Below are 14,967 nucleotides of genomic sequence, written 5' to 3'. Positions count from 1 at the left end.
AAAGAGAGACCTATCAAGAAGTCTACCACTGAGCTATGTCCTCATTCCTTCAAGAGCTTTTCTAAAAATGAAATTACTGGATGGGCATGGTAGTACATGCCTTTAATCTCAACACTTAGGAGGCAGAGGCAGGTGGATCTCTAAAATTTCAAGACCAGCCTAATCTACCTACTGAGTTCCAGGTTAGCCAAGGCAACCTAGTAAGACCATGTCGTAAAATAAATAAACAAACAAACAAACAAATAAATAAATAAATAAATAAAATTGGGAGGTGTTGAGAGTTGTTGTGGTTTTAATGAGAATGGCCCCCATAAACACACACACACACACACACATACACACACACACTTGGATGTTTAGTTCTCAGTTGGTGGATTGCTGGGAAAGATTAGGAGGTATGATCTTGCTGAAGGAGGTGTGTCACTGGGGGTGGGCTTTGAGGTTTCAAAAGCCTACAGCTCCCCAGAGTCTCTCTCTGCCTGCTGCCTGTGGATCAGGATGTAGAGCTCTCAGCTACTGCTCCAGCACCATGTCTGCCTGCATGCCGCCACACTTCCTGCCATGGTGATAATAGACTAAGTCTCTGAAACTGTAATCAGACCATCGATGAAATGTTTTCCTTTATGACAGTTGCCTTGGCCATGATGTCTCTTCACAGCAGTAGAACACTAGTTAAGACAAGAGTAATAGAGGAAGACACATGATGTGGACCTATGACTCCCACACTCATATGTGCTCTGGTGCACATTCACCCCTCACACATGCATATGCACATAACATTACACACATATGAATACTAGATCAACTAAGTGAAAATGATGTTTGGCTCTCCCATAGCTGATTTGACAATGTGATTAGGATTATCTTTGCACAATGACAAAACTATGCTCATAAGTAGGGAAGTGCTAGAATAATCTAGGACGTTCTGTAGCAAAGACTGTTGAAGGAAAAGTAGTGCTTGGTAGTGTAGCAGTTCTGGTGTGGTAAAGCAAGGCAGACAATCACAAGGAGAGGCGGAGGAACACTTTAGAGCACAGATGTAGGCATGAACCAGATCTCTGGACTGTCAGATAGTGTGCAGAAACTGAGCTGGAGCTAGCCTTTGGAGAAGACCCCAAGTTCAAGATGCAGAATTACAGCAGTTGGACACTAGTCAGCTGACAGCCTCTTCCACAAGCTCTGGATCTCCCGTTAGCAGGTGGACAGAATTCATCTTCACTTGCTAAATTTTTAAAATATTTTTTATTTTTGGTTTTTCGAGACAGGTTTCTATCTGTAACCCTGGCTGTCCTGGAACTTACTCTGTAGACCAGCCTGGTCTAGAACTCAGGTTTCTGCCTGCCTCTGCCTCTCCAGTGTTGGGATTAAAGGCGTGTACCACCACACCTGGCTCCAGGCTGCTTTTAACTTTTGTTTTTCCTCCCTCTGCTTCCTGAGTGCTGGGATCAAACAGGTTAATATTTTAAAGTAAAGACATGGTGGTGTTACACGTGTAATTCTATCACCCAGGATGCTGAATACAAGTTAAAGGCCAGCCTGGGCTATAGAATAAGTTGTAGGTCAGCCTGATTTATAGGGGAGATACTGTCTCAAAAAAAACAACAAAAACACTCCCAAGCCCCCAAGTTAAAACATTTAATGTGAAGACTATGACACCTATATGAATGTGGAAATGCTTATTCATATGTTAGAGCTCACTTGTGTGCATGCATAGCTTTATTGGTAAAGAAAGAGATGGAATATTGATATTAAGAAGAGAGAAAATGATAGGATACAGAACAGAGCTGTGGTTCATGGGCTTGGGAGGGAGACTTTGCCTGCAAAGGGGCAACAGGAGAATATTTCTTGGCATATTAGAATTGTCTTTGACGACAGCAGTGGTTATGAGTGTTAAAACCCATGAAGCTGTACTCCACACAAGTTCATTTTGTTCTGTGTAAATTAAGAAAGTCTGCATTGGCTTGTTTCTCCTTGGTGGCTGTGAATGATCGTGACCTACATGCCGCTTCTCCTGTAGGTTATAGCTCTCGTCCAGGGCCTCCAGATAGTGTTGTCATTGAGAAGACAGATGTAGCCATTGGGTAGAGCTTCATGTGCCTGTAATCCAGCATTGAGGTGCGAGAGAAGAGTCTGAGGCTAACCTAGCCAATCTCCGTAACAAGTTCCAGGCCAGCCAGGGAGACATAGAGAGACCTTTTCCTCTTCCCCTCCCTGGACAGCAGGTCCTCAGATGACCGTACCAGCTGGGAAAGAAAGTTCTTGGCAGAGACTCGGGCAATGTTAAGTGGCTAGAAAGAGAGCAGTGTGTTGGAGGAGCTCAGAAGACAGACGGTGTGACCAGAAAGTGGGGGTACAGGATGGAGCCAGAGGTAGAAGCTAGATTTTTGTAAGGCAACTATAAAGATTTTGAATTTCATTGTAAGAAATAATGTAAGCCTGCCTGAAGCTTGCCTCAAGCAGGACTGACAGGATCCCCATTGGAAAGATTGCTTTGGTTATAATTTGAAGAAGTGGTTTCTGGGTGGCCCCAGATAGACCTGTTGGGAAGCAACTGTAGACTCTATGCAAGAAGTGGCTGTGTCTTGGTACCAGACAATGGTTCTCCCATGGGGACTGTGTGGCTGGGAGGAGATTTTGAAATGTCTGACTGTTCTACCCAAGAGGGTGCCTTGGCAGGCAGCAGCGTTGAGGCTGGGACTGCTGCCAGAGACATTGTTAACGCGAAGCTATTCTCCATACAAGAACCACATGGACAAACATGTCAGGGTATGCAGAATCAGAAACCTGGTATAGGGCGATGGCAGTGGGTTTGTAGAGAACAACGAGAAAATAAACCCACAATTTAAAACTTCACATACATAATTCTCATACTTTATGTTCTAAAATGAAGTTTTTTTGTCTTCATAACATTCCAAGTTTTTCTAGTTCCATGATTTTCCAGTAGGAAAAAAAATAATAAGAATTAATTGGATGGTGACCCAACGAGTTAGCAGTTCAATAGATCAAATTAGTTAAAAATTCAAAATTAACTTAATGATTAAACTTGAGAACTCTGTTCAAAAAATAGGAAGCCGGCGTGAAAGGAAAGCAGCCGGTTAGCTGAGTGGTTGGGAAAGCAGCCGGTTAGCTGAGTGGTTGGGAAAGCAGCCGGTTAGCTGAGTGGTTGCTCTTCATTGGCACTGTGATGGGGGGCACTGAAAAGAAAGCAGCTCATGAACCTAGAGTGGCACATGGAGGTTAGAGTTTCTGTTTGTGACTTTTAAAAGCTTACAAAGATGTTATTATTAGTTTATATGCATGGGTGGTTTGACTGCATGTATGTCTGTGTACCACTTGCATGTTTGGTGCCATTAGAGGCCAGTAGATTCCCTGGAACTGAAGTTACAGAGAGTTGTGAGCCACCATGCGGGTGTTGGGAACGAACTCAGGTCCTTTGCAAGAACAGCCAGTGAGGAGCCAGTGCCCTTAACTGCTGAGCTATCTTCCCAGCCCCCCCCAACTTTTTTAAAAATTAAAAAAATTAAAATTTTATGTGTGTATCTGAATAAGCATGCGTGTATACTCAAGTGTATGCCGCAATGCACCTGTAGACTGTCTGTGAACAACTAGGAGGGGATTGATTCTCTCCATCTACCATATGGTTCCCAGAAATTAAACTCAGATCATCAAGTTTGGAATGAAGTGCCTTTACCCACTGAGCCATCTTGTTGGCTCAAATTTCTGCTTTCTATATACTGTTTATATAATGAAAATGAATTAAGTAGCATTAAAATACCCTGACTAGAATAGTTTGAATAATCTATTTTCTTAGCTCACCAGACAAAAATATGTGATTTTTAGTCAGACCAGTATATGAAGTCGAGGTTTAAATGAGTCCACCAGACTCAAGATAAATGATAAATAGGTGCTTATTAGGGAAAGACTTACACAGATAAGGGTAAATAACTACCATGGTCTTCCTGCTCCAGAATATGTAGTCTCTCCCGATGCTCTTTGCAATCCAAGAGAGCCCATGCCTGCAGCTCCTCTACCTTCAAAGGGTTATGTCTGTACCTGAAACCACGCCCAAATGGTGTGGCCACTACTACAAGTTCACTACAAGTGCATTCATAGTAAATAAAAGACTAGATAGCACTGTAAGTTGGCTACCAATGTGTGCACACTCACATTTATGCTATTTATTTTACTACTTAACGGGGAAACGTTAGCTGGGTGTGGTGGTGCAGGCTTTAATCCCAGCATTTGAGAGGCAGATGCAGGAGGATCTCTGTGAATTCCAGGCTAGCCTGGTCTACAGAGTGAGTTCTAGGCTCTTCAGAGCTACACAGGGAGACTCTGGCTCAGCAAAACAAAACAACCACAACAATGACAACTCAGTGGTCATTACTACAAAGGCTGAAAACACATTTGGAAAAACTACTACCTTTCTCCATGGAGTTATTTCATAAAATGTAAGTAGAGTTATTGATTCAATATGGTATCAGATCTATCTGCTTTGGCTCAAAAGACAGAATTACATTTAGCAGTGAAACTATGGAATATTTTTGTTGAAGTTATGAGCTTGTCAATATCTACAACTATAACCTTTTTCATATTTAAAAATGAATCCTTTGAGAATTTCATACAGTTTATTTTGATCTTATTCACCCAAACTCCTCTTAACTCTTCCAAGATTTAGCTCCTCCTGTGTTCTCTATTTTAATAGCCCATTGAGTCTAGTTTGTGCTGCCCATTTATTTCTGGTTGTGGGACCTTCCATTGGAATGTGATTAACCTACCAGGAGCACACCCTTAAGGAAAACTGATTCTCTCAACCTTAGAAGCCATCACTTGTCCATAGCTCTTAGGTTAGGTGTAGTGGCTTGTGAACCCCCTAGGACTCCATGTTAGAATGTTGGGTGGCTTGCTCTTACACATATCTTGTGCAGGCATCTGCAGCTGCAGTGAGTTCATGAGTGCAGCCGTCCTGCCAGGTCCAGAAGACAAGATTTTGTTGCAGTTTCCCCTGAGCTCTGGCTCCTATAATCTTCCCACCCTCTTTTCTGTGGCAGCCCCTTAGTTTTAGGGAGGAAATGGGCTACAGATCCCAATCATGGCGATGATTGCAGGATACCTTTTCTCTCCATCTTGAGCAACAATTGTCGCTTTTTAACATGGAACTAAATTATAGACAGAAAGAGAAAAACAAGTTGGTGGGTGATTAGGAAAACCATGTAAACCACATCTTATTTGATTCCCAGAACTACATGAAAACATTATCTGAATTGCAGAGATGCACTGAGCTTACACATGGTCTACATAAACAGGAAACACCCTAGCATTAGAACAATAACTGATACTGCAGCATTAAATATGGTGATTGAAGAGCAACCACTTTTTAAAATAGATGAGTGATCAGAACAAAAAGAAGTATGTTTCAGGAAACTTGGGTTTTATTTCCTTTGAAAGTCAGAAGCTGGCCATGGTGGTCCATGCCTGTAATCCCAGCAGGCAGGGCGAGTCAGGAGGATGCTAAACTTGAGGCCACAATGGCTACATAGCAAGATTCTGTGTCAAGGGAAAGAAAGTCAGGAAAACATAGACTGCATAAAGAAAAAGACTTAAGATTAAAAAAGGCAACAAACTGAACTGAAAACTCATTTACCGAGTGCTCATTTGAAATAAAGAAAGTTAATGAAGTATTAAATTCATCCATCTCAGCCTCCAAGGCACCAAAGTGTAGAAAAGACCATGCAGGAAAAAAGAGCGGAAAAGGAGGTCAGACCCTGGGAGAGCTTGAGTGTGATGGACTTCACTGAAGAAAACTGTGGAAGTGAGGAAAGTCACTCAAACAGGGATTGGGTGAGAAGGTAATTTTGACCCCTGCTGAGGGGAGTTATAGACACTGAGTGACATGTCATCATTTTGTGTGGCCCAGGATAGCTTCAAACTTGAGCTCTGCCTGCCTTAGCATTCCAGATGCTAGGATTACAGATATGAGCCACTCTGAGCAGCTTTCTTTTAGGATTCAACATATGCCTTTTACTCTCTAAATTCCTAGAAAGGAAAAAAATAAAGGATGCTTCTCACAGAAAAATCTGTAAGACACCCCAAATGTGTGAATAAAAACTGTAAAACAAGATTAGACAGTTCAGTGACAGTAACTACCAATGGGTGGCATTTCTCCTTTAGCCCCCTTTTTGAGCTAAGCCAGCTCCTAGCTAAGTGACCTTCTTCCAGATCAGTAGGAAGCTGTGGGCACAGTGGTCAACACAATTATCTGATGGTCTGGAGAGTGAAAAGAGCAGACAGATTCCCAAGGGAGAGAACTTAGAAGGGGCCCAGTGTGGGCTGCGGGGTCTGGCAAAGTGATTGCTGCATTGGCATCTTGCATTCTGTTTGCAAATCCACAGATTCTAAGGCCTGAAGAATCAGGTTAAAGAGTTTGAGGTGTAGAGCTCTGCTCCACAGAGAATTAGACTGGGACAGCTCCAAGTTCTGTGTACAATTCCTACCTGAACCTGAGACTTCAGAACCCCACGTGGCAGCATAACGTCTCATCTCTGTTCTCAACTAGGTTGGGCCAGAAGTGCCTACAAATTAGTATAGCACATCTCTGAGTTTGTCTGAAAAAGTATTTTCAGGGGTAATTAACAAGAGGAAAGCCTTCCTGAGTGTGGGTAGCAGCACCCCAAAGCTTTTGGGGGTCCAGCTGACAGAAAAGGGGAAAGGCACAAGCTTGGAACTTGGGTGCATTCCCCTGGTCATTGGATACCAGACCCTCCCTATACATTCATACATCTGAATGCTTAGTCACCAGGAGTAGACGTGTCTGAGAAGGATTAGGAGTTGGAGGTGTGGTCTTATTGGAGGGGTGTGTAGCTGGGGGTGGCTTTGAATTTCAAAAGCCCACACCAGGCCAGTCTACTCTCCCTCTCCTGCCGCCTGTGGGTCAGCATGTAAAGCTCTCAGCTGCTGCTCTAGCAGCACGCCTGTCTGCTTCCCGTCACGATAATCATGGACTAACCCTCTTGAGCTGTAATCCAGCCCCCAATTAAATGCTTAATTTTATAAGAGTTGCCTTCGATAATGTCAACCCCTTTGGTGGAGGTGGAGGTGAGCCAGCTCCAAAGCTGTGAGCATGGGAGAGCTTACCTATCATGGCTGGGAAACTCTTCTCCACCCTCTGCCACCCGTTCACACCCTTCCCCTCCTCAGCTGTAGCACCTACAAGAGTGACCCCTGTACCACTGGTCAGCACAGCAGAGCTGGCCCTGGAGGTGTCTGTGTGGGAAAACCCACTCTGAGGATGTGAAAGCTGGAGAGCTGGTCCTCCCCCTTGTTATCTCTGCAGGGGTGACTCACAGGGCAGTGCAGGGGCTCACCCTGGGGTGAGGACAAGGGAGAGCTGGCAGGCTGACCAACCTTGCAACTGTCCAGACCCAGAAAGAACCGGGTTCATGTGTTGGCCCATCCCAACACCCATCCTATTTGTGATCTACTGGAGCATGTGAAGGGACCAGTCTTGCAGACGGAAAGCTGCAGCATCTCCATGATACAGGGCAACAACAGGGTAACCAGAAGGAGCTCCAGGGAGGGCCCAGCATCAACAGTGCAGCAGAGACCAGAGGCCTTGAACTAGACCAGTGAATCTTTGCAATGAACACTTGCAAGTAAAGATAAAAGGGTTTTCTGCATGACTCACCACAGTTTCCATGATGAGACTGGTTTTTCTTCCTTCCTTTTTCTTTTCTTTTTTTTTTTTTTACCTTAAATCTTTATTTCATTTTATTTTGGCTGGGGGAGGTTGCAAGGGCAGAGGGTGAATATCAAGGAATGGGGAAATTCATGGGATGGAGATGCATGATGTAAAAGACACAAAGAATAAATAAAAAAGAAAGTTAAAAAAAAAAAAGAGTTGCCTTGGTCATGGTGCCTCCACAGCAGTAGAATTGAAAATAAGACAGGCTGAGAGCTCAGGAGTTGAGAATGGATTGTGGATAAAGACTATTGAGGGGGAGGTAGCAGGGTAGGGGGGGTTTCAGGTAGGAACTGGGACTTTGCTGAGAACAGGACTAGAGCGTGTGTCACACTGTGGCAAAACACTTGTTTCTTTTTTGTGGAAGATTGATTATTTGGTGGAAGTGGAGGTGCTTTCTTTTTTCTAAAAAGTGATTTGTTATCCAGCATTAATCCACCTTTAATCCCTGCACTTGGAAAGCAGAGGCAGACAGATCTCTGAGTTCAAGGCCAGCCTGGTCTACAAAGGGAGTTCCAGGACAGCCAAGGCTACACAGAGAAACCCTGTCTTGAAAAACAAACAAAAAGTGATTTATATTATTATTTTAATTATGTATGTAAGTATGTGTCTGTGTGTGAATATGCGCGTGTGATTGTGGATGCCCTCAGAGGCCAGAGGCATTGTCTCTCCTGGAGCTGGAGTAACAGGTATTTGTGATCTGCTAATGTGAATTTTTGGAAGCAAACTCAGGTCCTTTGTAAGAGCAGTACATGCTGTAAACACTGAGCCGTCTCTGCAGCCTCTAGTAGAGATCATTTCAAATCAGTCAGGCTGTAGCATTGTTATTGCTGGTTGCTTTTAGTGTAGTTTATAGTAAGAATTGTGACCAAACAGCATAACAGCCAGGTTTGAAAGTTTTTCAGTTTACCTAGAAAAAAAAAAAAACTGTCTATAAAATTGGGGTCCAAGGAAAATATGTCTGCTGAAGAGATAGAAGCCATTACAATAAACCAAGTGCTTTGTTTCGGGAAATAGAAAAGGTACCTAAGGAACTGGCCAGAACCTAGCTGTCGCAGACTCAAGTATGTAAAAGACTGAAGAAATGAGAAAGACTTTCCTTGGAGAAGAGAGCTTTAAAACTAGGTATGGCAATGTGTGCCTGTAATCCCAACATTCAGGAGGCTGATGCAGGAGGATCCTAAACTTGAGGGCAGCCTGGGCTACATAGTAAGTTCAAGGCAAGTCTGGGCTTTTATTGTCCTTTGGTCTCTTTGGGTCTGTCACAAGCCCACAGGTCACAGTGTGGTTCAAAGAAGCCCATAACTTTTTAGCATTATCACAATGCCTGGTTCTAATACTGTCAATTACTGGCAAATTATCTGCTCAACCCTGAATGTTAGTTTCTTTATAAACTGAAAAATGGACATAAATGATTTTCTTTTTAGGGTTTTTGTGGTTATGTGGAATACATAGCAAACGTGGCTTCATGTGCAAATTGTATTAAGTTTCAGCTTCTGCATCCTTTGTCTTCAGCTTTTATTTCAGGGCATGCACAGTAAGTGTTAGTAGCTGTATGGTGAATTGATTATCATGCTGCAATTTCTCTCTGTCTCTCCACTCTCTCTCTCCTCTTGTCCCTTCTCCTTCTCATTAGAGTCTCACTCTGAATCCCGGCCTGGCGATAGAGTCTCCTCCCTCCTGCCTTCGCCTCCCAAGTGCTAAGATTACAAGCACTTGCTGCCTGCCTGGCTGTATAACTACATTCTGCAATCAAAAGGAAAACTTAATTTTTCATATTATTTGCATATTTAGCAAAATACTGTTTGGACTTTGTGGAGATATATTGTTTATGATTTATTAAAGCTTGCCTGAGGATTCAGAATGAAAAAACTAATCACAAGCCATAGAGCCAGGCAGTGGTGGTAAACACCTTTAATTCCAGGACTCAAGAGACAAACAGATGGATCTCTGTTAGTTCAAGGCCACACTGAACTACACAAAATTGATCCCGTCTAAAAGAGAAACAGCTCACAAAGGCGATCTCAGCACTTGGAATCCCACACTTTTAATCCCAGGATTTGAGAGGTATATAAAGAAGACAAAAGGGTTCATGGGAGAGTTAATCTTGGTCTCTAGCCACGTTGAGGAGAGCATAGCAGTCTGAGTGAATCTGAGGAGCAGTGAAGTCGGGAGCAGTCTAAGGATCTCCCCTTTGGTCTGAGCTGAGATAGAGAAGAGCTAGTGACCCACTGCTTTGCATCTGAGCTTCAGCTTGAAGCTTGAACCCCAATATCTGTCTCTGGGTCTTTTATTAATCATGTTACAAGACTCTAGTTTTATTATTGAAGGAAACCAAATACTATGCTGTGGATGTTGGGAAAAAGTATTCCAGTTTACTCTGTTAACCTGACATTGTACAGAAATTCACAGCCATATTGATTGATTGGCCTAGAAATGTTAATATTTCCCACTTGTGCAGATGGAATGCAGTATATTAATTGTAAGGCCTTACCTAAGTGGGTTGATTACAGAAACTAATAAAACATTTTCTAAATAATGAAAGAGAAAAGATAAATTGCTGTTGCTGCTTAAATGGTCTAAAGGTGCCCTTTAAAAATATATATGATAAAATAATAATACCTTGAAGGATAAATCATATTGACCCCAGAGAGCCACATAAATATTTTATGTCAGGACATATTTTCTTATTTTATAGGAAAATTCTATTGAATTACCTTTCTTACATGCTTTTGTTACTCTAATCCAGTTTGTACATGTATAAATAGTCATTGTTCACCCTCTTGGTTTTGAAACTTGAATTTTAAGGAAGAGATCTGCTATCCACATGCATCTCCACAGTATTGATGTGCTTGTCATTACTAAAAAACCCTTTTTGCATGCATTTCATCTGTAAGTATTATTACAGTTCTTCCCTCTGCAGAGTTTAGAGTCTTCATACCATTCTCTACAAAATGAGTGTCCCATAGGCTCAGTCCTTTATCTTACACAACCAAGTGTTCATTTAGCTCTGTTCAGAAATCATAAAACAAAAACAAAAACCCACAGGCAAGAACTGGTGAATTTTTAACTGGTATTTAGTAAATACTAGCAACTGTTGATATAAGTATAATATAAAATCTTTACATATAAGAAAGTTAAAACCAAGTGTGAAAAACTTTGTAGCTAAATAACATTTCCAGAGATAGATACATTGTATTGTAATTAGCATAATATCTGAATTGCAGAGAAACTTCAATTTAATGACTACAGCCCCTTTTCCATTACAAGTTCCATGAAATCCTAAAACTTTTCAAGCCAATGGATTTCAGCTTAGGATTCTGTTTAGAAAATGCCCCTCAGAGCCTAATGTTAGAACCACGTGTCTTTGTAAAGGCTGAGTTTTAAAAATGTAACCCTTTGAAATGTTAAATCTGTAAGGCTTACCTACTGTCATCCTCCTTTAATTTTGCTGACCAATGGAAATCTACTTAACCGCAAGTGAATCTTTGCTGCTTTCCCGACCTGAGCACTTCAAAGGTGCCTGCTTGTCAGCCTCCTGTAGCATTAAAAACAGACAAGACAGGTGTGGTGGGCACCTTTAATCCCAGCCCTACTCTGGAAGAGGCAGGCAGATCTCTGTTTGAGGCCAAACTGGTCTGCATGGGAAGTTCCAGAACAGCCATCTAGGGCTGCATAGCTAGAACCTGTCTCAAACAAACAAACAAACAACAGCAAAGAAAAAACCTTAAAATAACACCTTAGCTTTGTATTACTCATACATATTCAGTACTGTTGATACATTTTTGTTAAGGGATTTCTAGTACATAATAGAAATGACACATCTTAAAAACTGCCAATATATGGGGGTCATGTAAATACAGTATTCATGCATTAAAAATTAAAAAATAAATTCATTGTTTAAACCATCATAAATATTTAGCAAATATTTATGTTTCTTGCCAAACTTTCCTGTGTCATCACTCACTGTTGGTCCTGCCTTCTTTCTTCATCACTCACTGTCAGTCCCGCCTTCTGTCCTCAGGGAACCACTTGCTTTTGTTGCTATGGGTGGGCTTATCTTTTCTCTAGTTTTATATCAAGGGAACTACCCAGTGTATATTGTTTTGGGTCTGTTTCTTTTGAGATCTGCCTATTGTTCACTTAGTTCATCTTTTTTGTTGCAGAATAGTATTTCATTATGCAGATGTGCATGATTTGTTTTCTGTTTCCGAATGTTGCAATCTGTTTTGCTTCTGGGTTGGGAATATTACAAATAAAGGCTTTTTTGTTTGCTTTGCTTCTTGCTGTTATGAATAAAGCTGCTAGAACATGAACTGAGTTTAAAAATTCTTATTTTCACTTTTTCTTACTTGCTGTTCCTTTTGTGAGTAGGGTCTGGGGGCTGATCCTGGGCCTCATGCATACTAGGAAAACACTTTACCACCAGACAGCCCCCACGCCCCTCTACATCTCCAGGAACTTTTCGTCATTGGTGAAAACTGTGGAAATGTTTAATTTTAAACCCATTTCCCAGATTTTATCCATTTTACTCAGTGAAGGTAAGGATTATAGTGAAGATCTCACGTTGAACTTTGACATCCTCAGAGCCTGGTCAGCATCATTTTACCTTTTGTGATGTCCCTATATCAAAATTGAGATGTGTGTGAACTGAAGCCTCTCCTTGATTGCCACATATGTGTGCCATCCTGAGTACTGCGGTTACATATGTGTGTGTCATCATCCTGAGCACTGCAGTTACATATGTGTGTGCCTCCTGAGTACTGCAGTTACGTGTATGTGTGCCTCCTGAGTACTGCAGTTACATATGTGTGGCTCCTGAGTGCTGCAGTTACATATGTGTTTTGTCAACTGGAGCACTACTGTTACATATGTGTGCTGCTCTGTTTGGCAAAAGTCTTCCTTTAAAAGAAAAGTATAAAATCCTTTAAGTCTATTGCTGGCTTTTTGTTTTGTTTTTGTTTTGGCTTTTCAAAATAAGTCTATTTATGAATCTGTATTTTGTGTAAGCATATATTCATTGTGACACATACATAAGTTGAAATACAGTTAAGTAAGAAAATACTGCCTTTGATATAATCACCTTATGTCTTCGCTCATTAAGAAAAGTATTTGGGCTCAGCAGTGGTAGTGCACTTTAATTCCAGCACTCAGGAGGCAGAGGCAGGTGGATCTCTGTTAGTTCAAGGCCAGCCTGGTCTCCAGAGTGAGTTCTAAGACATCCAGGGGTGTTACACAGAGAAACCCTGTCTCAGAAAACCAAAAATCAAACAACCAAACAAAAAGACTATTTAGATTTTTAGATAATACATCACACTGTCTTTTCCTTACCTTTTAATCAGATATATGACCTTAGTACAAATTCAGGAGCCGTTTTGTCTGGCGATGTGTTTTCTAAAAGGGTTAATTTCACATGACTTTTAATTAATTACTGAGAACTTACAGACCAAAATAAAGATGATTTCTTTCCTGGGGCAATCTTGTATGTTCAAGGACTAAATACTTTTAGATGCTCCGCTTCCTCTTCTTCACCACCTCCTCTTCTTCCTCCTCTTTGTTTTTCAAGACAGGGTTTCTCTGGGTAGCGTTGGCTATGCTGGGACTCTCTCTGGAGACCAGGCTGGCCTCCAACTCAGAGAGACCTGCCTGCCTCTGCCTCCTGTGTGCTGGGGTTAAAGGCGTGTGCAGTACCATGGGGTTAAAGGTGTGTGCAGTACCATGGGGTTAAAGGCGTGTGCAGTACCATGCCCAGCTCTGTATCATCATGTCTTTATGACCTCCACTGCTCTTCCTCACACTTAAAGCCATTAGCTAGGATGCTTCAAATTTCCTTTCTGTGACTGCTAAGTTTTCTTCTATTAAAAATGGAGTGTTGGTACTGTTTGAATAGAAATCATTTTGTCAGTTTTTTCTTGTGCCTTCTTAGTCAGTAGAAAGATTCTACTAAGTAAAAAGCTCATGCATTTGTTTGTTTCAGATCTCTATAAAAATGGACTCCAGAGGGCTAACTTTGTACCATTTATAGCTGTCCTGAAGGTAAGGGGAAATCATTTGTTTATCCATTGACCCAGACATGCAAGTGACGACTGAGTAATTCTGTAGGAACACCTTGGTCTTGCATCAAGCAGAATTCATCTTCATATTTAGACAGTGATAGAGACAAGAGCAGAAAGATATCTTTAAAAAACAGTATTCCCCCATGTGTACATGGGGAAAATTACAAATATAGCCCAAATTATTTCCTAACTGAAACATTTGATAGTTTACATTTTATAAATCTTAATTTAAGGTTTGCTCATAAATATTATAGCAGAATGGTTAAACTTATACATTTATTTCTGAAAAAAAATGTTTGGTGTTCTTTGTTTCTTTCAGGCTAATGGCCATTATTAACATGTTTTCCTAGCTATTAAAGTTGCTATTCTAGAACACCATTATTAGAAAAATATTCTAATATATTTAAATGTGATTGCCATCAAGTTATCATGAAATTATGTCAAGTTGAGGCACATAAATAGTTTAAATATTTGTGTGTATCATTGCTGCATAGAGTTTAAAATAGTCTTCATTACAATATCATTAAGAATAAAATAGCCTCATTTTTTACTGTTAATTTTAAGTAATTCCTACATGATTATTCACTAATTCTATAGTCTACCCAAGTTTCTTGAAAACCTACTGTGTGCAGAGTGCCACATTAGTCAGAGTAGGTAATAGAATTATGAAATAGCAGATTTTCTTTTTGGGTTTTCGAGACAGGGTTTCTCTGTGTAACAGTCCTGACTGTCCTGGAACTCACTTTGTAGACCAGGCTGGTCTCAAATTCACTGAGATCTGTCTGCCTAAATAGGGGATTTTTTTTTTTTTTTTTTTTTTTTTTTTTTTTTTTTTTTTTTTTGGTTTTTCGAGACAGGGTTTCTCTGTGTAGCTATGGAGCCCATCCTGGCACTCACTCTGTAGAGCTGGTCTCGAACTCACAGAGATCCGCCTGCCTCTGCTTCCTGAGTGCTGAGATTAAAGGCGTGTGCCACCAACGCCCGGCCAAAATAGGGGATTTTTATCTTCAGGTCTTTATAATCTACCTGAGAATGTAAAATGTACAAAACACTAAAGCAGAAAGCAAAGTATATAGTCCTCAAATGAAGCACAATTATGTGCCAAATGTAATTTATCTAATTTTAGGTATTTAAATGTTCTCAGTCCATGGCAACATATCTGAAAAAGAATAA

The 14,967-nt window shown here is 41.0% G+C and overlaps 1 protein-coding gene across 2 annotated transcripts in view; it reads left to right on the top strand.

Annotated features, from left to right (window-relative positions):
* Nucleotides 1–14,967, top strand: part of Afg1l (AFG1 like ATPase) — a 141,871-nt gene that overhangs the window by 58,879 nt on the left and 68,025 nt on the right. For both annotated transcript variants that reach the window (XM_027402231.2, XM_027402233.2), the window contains one exon: nucleotides 13,716–13,774. In XM_027402231.2, coding sequence (XP_027258032.1) covers nucleotides 13,716–13,774 — 59 coding nt within the window. The remainder of the gene's footprint in view (nucleotides 1–13,715; nucleotides 13,775–14,967) is intronic.

This window comes from Cricetulus griseus, chromosome 2 (genome assembly GCF_003668045.3).
Source record: "Cricetulus griseus strain 17A/GY chromosome 2, alternate assembly CriGri-PICRH-1.0, whole genome shotgun sequence".
NCBI lineage: Eukaryota > Metazoa > Chordata > Mammalia > Rodentia > Cricetidae > Cricetulus > Cricetulus griseus.
The sequence above is the reverse complement of the archived record's forward strand: the minus strand, read 5'-3'. Positions and strand labels throughout refer to the sequence as shown.